We start from the raw sequence: 5,087 nt of genomic DNA on the forward strand, positions 1-5,087 counted from the left end.
CCCTAACAAAAGTCCTAATAATGTAATTCTAGGTATTAAAATTAAATTTTAATTTATAAAGCCTTCAATAGATTTAAATTAATTAATTAATATAAGATTTAGTATTATAAAAATGAGGTTTGAAGACTTAGAAAATAATTTTGAGAAAAATGTTATTTTACATGAAACATTAATCAATTACAAATGTATTAAAATAAAAATAATATTTTACTCAAAGAGATTATTATAATTAAAAATAATAATTATGTCTTTCATTTTGTTATGAATTTCCTTGTGGAGGAACCTATTCAATTTCTTATAAGTTTCAAAAAAAACTATGACATTTTTCAACATTTCAAATCTTCTTCTTTTTTTTTTCTTTTGAACACATGAAATCGTTGGCATACACATTAATAATGACTTACTTCAACATTTGCAAATGTGTGGATGTAAATATTTGTGTGCACGCTTTATATAGCTATAAAATGTGAATCCCTAGGTCATTAAAAATCTTTCTATTCAAATCATTCATAATATTTAAAACAATTGGTTTCAAAACTTGAATATTTACTATTTATTTAAGGTTTTCCATTGTCTTGTTTGTAGGTGGCAGTAGTTGCATTGCAAACCTTTTGTTTGTGCTAAAAAAGTGTGCCCAAGCACTCTACACACCAACTTTCACGTAAAAGGAAAGGTTTGAGATTCCTTTACTCTATTTTAAAGAAAAAATAATAACTAATAATAAATATTAAAATAGTTAAATTTACTTTTAAATATAGTTAGATATAACCATAAATGAAATCTAGAAGTACATATCATGAAAAAAATGATGATATAAAGCAGATATTTGAAGGAAGAATGATATTGATATATTTAGAGAAAAGCGTATGAAAGAAGAGAACGATGTTTTATAATCTGAAATATTTTCAATAAATATTGTTCATTACTACAAATATTTTTGGTCATGAATAAACATATATTTGATATTTGGAACATAAGAGGTAGTGGTCTCGAAGAGGTAATATCAAGAGTTATAGAGATGTAGATATAGATAGTGAAAACAAATAAAGAATAATCATGATATAAAAGTATGTGATGAGATTATAATTATAATAACAAATAAGAATAGAAGGTATTATAGATTGATATTAGTGAATTAGAAATAAGTAAAAATTAAAAATGTTATTTGACATCTGCTCAAACAAGATTGGAAGTAGGTGTAACAACTAGTCTTTAAAAAGTTTTCAAAAATTTACCAATGTCATAATAGTGTATATCGTTTTAAAATTGATTATTTGGTATAATTGTAATATTATTCGATTAGACATGCATAGTGAAGTTAAGATATGTGCTCCTCTCAGAAAGATTGGGATTAGGAGTAGCTCATGGTGTCAGCAAGATGATATGACAATTGTGAGAGAGACAAAAATGAGACTAGTGTAAATCATTAATACATAAAATTTAATAATGCAACCATAGCATTTGACTTTGTTTTTGGCAAGCTTAATTTTTCCCTAAGTGTATGATGTTAAAAATTGACTCCTGTATTAGAGTGTGAATTGAAGGGAAAAATCAGTTGACATTGTTGATATGTAGACATCTTTCCGGCGTTCTTGCAAGACTGGGTCTCTGGATATAACTCCGGGGAGAAGCAGCACTAGTTATGATTAAAGCCTCCTGATCTGACGTCGAAGGATTGTGAGGCTTGAATTTTGCCATTGCCGCGAGCTCTTCCACGGGGTGTACCACGTGCTCAAGCCTCGCTACGATCTCCGCCACCAACCACGCAAACGTAGCCAATGGAAGTTCTTCTCCAAATTCAACGCCGTGTCTCAGCATTAACCTCTTCTCGTCACTACTTTCTCGATGCCATGATCTTCTTCTCGTCGCCCACCTTACCTCCTCTTCTCTATTTTCATTCTCAAGTACGATTTTCTGACTCGGCGTTCTTGTTGTTGAATGCAGTAAGAGCTTTGGTTGAGAATTCAAGGAAACTTGAAGATCCTCCAGTGCATGTTGAACTTCTTCCAATATTGGCTCGAAGTTGTATATTCTCATTTGTTCAATGCAGCTTGACAGCTCTGCCAGTAATTTGGCTGCTTTGTGGGCGACGTTGGTGCATGGCTTCTTCAATGGTGAACGAAGGAAATGAGGGGCCTGAAACGTATGCAAAACAAAAATTCATCAGCTATAGTGCATGCATTGAAGATAATTTGTAAATTTAAGGTAATGATACCAAATGAGGAAATGCATACGAATATACCTCGATTTCAGATCGAAGGCATCTGTGCAAGGCCACAATAGGATAAGCCAGATAACGAAGCTTCACTCCAATTTTCACATACTGCTTCCATGGATGTCGGCATCGAAATAGACCATGCCTTGGCTCCCACCTAGCAAATGCCTCCTGCAATTAACATGTACAATCACTGCTTTCAGACGATCCATTTAACATTCTTTAATGTCAAAAGTTGTCATGGCTACCACTTAATTAGTTTCTTCTAATAACTATATATTTTTTCGATTTACCAAAGAATCGTCGGTAGCCTTTGAGTCCAGCAAAGACTTGTATCCTCTGTGTATGATATCTTCTGACTCATCTTCCACCTTCTCATCAGTACGGCATCCGCTGAAATATTCATCCACGCATCCTGGCATCAAATATATTATGCCCATTACATTAGTCGGATATTTTAACAAGTTAATCTACCGAGCTGATAACAAGCCACACCAATCAAAGCGTACTAGTAGTTCATCTGTAACAGCCCATTGCGAAAAACACACATTTTACGCTGAAGAAAACGTTACGTTTTCATCACAATCAAAATAAGGATTTTTAACCTCAATTGTTTTCGTTCGATTTTCTTACCCTGCAGAGATTTCCCCAAGCCTTGTAACTTCCGGACAGTGGAATTGTGAAGATCCTCGCCAGCCCAGGCGGGGAAGATGAGCAGACTTACAACCAAAGACACTCCACATCCGATGAGTATGGTGGCGAAGCGTTCGCATGCCATGCCTGATATATACTCCACTCGATATCCAGAGACCGTTATCATGCTGAATGTGAGCAGGAATATAAGCAGTGCATAGGCAAATTTATTCTTGAGGGAAGGAAAGAAACGGGCATACGTGGTAGCCGCTCCTACAAAATGAGTGTAGTGGAGTACTAATTGAGATTTGGTGAATGCAACAAGGTGATTCCAAGAGAGCACAAAAACTCACCCACGATGAAGAGGGTAGATCCCACTACAAACGCCTTTCCTCGCACTACCTTCTCTGACACGTGGCGAACGAGGAAGGCAAGAAATGCAACCACCATGGTTCGAATTCCTCTGTTAAGGCCTTTCTTCATGGTAGCCCCTGCTCAAGCAGCAACAACAGCCATTCTAAATGTTAGTCGATTAGGGTGAAAAAGATGGTTGCGTTAGAAACAATCGAACAAGGGGTAAATTAAATTAAACTAACTCATACCCGCAGAGAATTCGAGAACGACAACGACAGTCATGACTGCCCAAATTGCATGGTTACCAAATTCCACCCTGCGGAATAATCGATCCCACAGAAATAACAGCGAAACCGATGACAATGCCAACCCAACTTTTATAGCATGCGTAATCCTTCTTGGATCCTCTATTCCAACATCCATTATGTTTCTACACCACCCCATCAAAAAATTGCTTATATTTAACCAAATTTTTCTTAGAAATCCCCCGTTTCGAGACTCATTGTAGCTAATTTCTTCATTAGACGTACTGATGTTAGTTCTACATTCGCTGCTGCCAAGAGACGCCATGGTACACAAAATCGATTCAATCAGATTTCAAATACAAGAGCTTAAATTTCAAGTAGAGGAGATCCAGCCAAACTGATTTATAATGTAATTTAATCTTGGTCTGAACAGTTACACAAGCCCTCATAAACTCCAAAGAAGAACACCCTGGCTAAAATCTTGGAGCACCTTATAAATGAGCTCAATTGTAGTAAGGAAGCAGATCTTATAAATTCTAAACCGTTCATTTCTTCTTGCGGTTGCCTTACAAGATGGAAGAGAAAAAACTCAGCTTCTCGAATGAATCGGCCTTTGCATTTCTTGTTTTACTAATGGGAGAGATAATACTTGTCACGGAGAGGGAGAGGGAGATGATTTAGTTACTTTATTTTCATTGTCACAGAGATAATACTTGTGAATTCTGGGTGGGTGATCTTGTATCTTCAATTCATTTTTGGTGAATTGTATTCTTAGATTATTAATTATTGATAGAAAAGGCTATTATAAAAATAAATAAATAAATTATTTTTATATGCAAATATATAGTCTTATAAAATTTAAACGTCTTTCGTTGAAAGTTATTATAGGGAGATTTTATACTGTCATTTTTTCTAAAAAAGAATATATATTAATTTTAAATTTTAAATTCCATTCTATGGATTGTTCTTTTCGAAATTTGAATGAAATTGTATGATTTGTTTTTCTTTTTTCTTACTTTATGTATGATGGATAATAGACTTTATTCTACCATGTAAGCCAAGAATGGCTTATAAAGTTGGATCAAGTAAGGGACTTTAGATTTAATAATTATCAAGTGATAGATTCTTGATTACAAGAATCTTTAAAGAGTAATATCTATTACTTTTAGATTTTATTGGATAATTTTTTTCCCAGGTGTTCAATATCAAATTTCATGATCTGTCATTTGTCTTGTCATATTTCCCATTTCTAATATTGGATGAGATAGTTTGTTGAAAAACCTTGCAAAATTAAATCTATAAATAATATACGCAACCAATAGCTAGATCATAGATTTTGATTGTTTTTGTACTACTTTGAGATATAGTATTTGAATTTTTTTATTAATATTTTATAAAAATATAAATACATAATTAAAATAAATTTTCAGTTTAAATCTTAAAAAAATTACTTTAGTCTAAATTAATCTAAATAATAGTTGAATATACTCTTAACAATCCAAGATAATATAGTCCAACTTCATGCGATTAATTTGAAGGCGTTATATGATTTATTATGCCTAAGAAGGAAATCATCCCCTTACCATCAAATATTATTATGTGGCTAAAGGAGTTTCATATTTGATGTCACATTTATTATG

At 33.4% G+C, this 5,087-nt stretch overlaps 1 protein-coding gene across 1 annotated transcript; it reads right to left on the reverse strand.

Annotated features, from left to right (window-relative positions):
- Window positions 1–1,551: 1,551 nt before the first annotated feature.
- Window positions 1,552–3,772, reverse strand: LOC149563358 (aluminum-activated malate transporter 14-like). Its single transcript, XM_089828131.1, has 6 exons — window positions 3,451–3,772; window positions 3,202–3,339; window positions 2,849–3,121; window positions 2,509–2,630; window positions 2,243–2,386; window positions 1,552–2,136 (listed from the first exon to the last, which is right to left on the reverse strand). The coding sequence occupies exons 1-6, from the start codon at window positions 3,770–3,772 to the stop codon at window positions 1,552–1,554; spliced, it is 1,584 nt and encodes a 527-aa protein (XP_089684257.1).
- Window positions 3,773–5,087: the final 1,315 nt, after the last annotated feature.

The sequence above is a fragment of the Cupressus sempervirens genome, chromosome 4 (genome assembly GCF_028749045.1).
Source record: "Cupressus sempervirens isolate cs-2001-9-10 chromosome 4, ASM2874904v1, whole genome shotgun sequence".
In the NCBI taxonomy this organism is placed as follows: domain Eukaryota; kingdom Viridiplantae; phylum Streptophyta; class Pinopsida; order Cupressales; family Cupressaceae; genus Cupressus; species Cupressus sempervirens.

Excerpts from the sequence above, each read along its gene's own strand:
- LOC149563358 (XM_089828131.1), bottom strand. The coding sequence starts at position 3,772 with ATGGCGTCTCTTGGCAGCAGCGAATGTAGAACTAACATCAGTACGTCT. Across the intron at positions 2,631-2,848 it reads CTTGGGGAAATCTCTGCAGG|GATGCGTGGATGAATATTTC; the intron begins GTAAGAAAATCG and ends ATTTGATGCCAG. Across the intron at positions 2,387-2,508 it reads AGGCTACCGACGATTCTTTG|GAGGCATTTGCTAGGTGGGA; the intron begins GTAAATCGAAAA and ends TGTTAATTGCAG.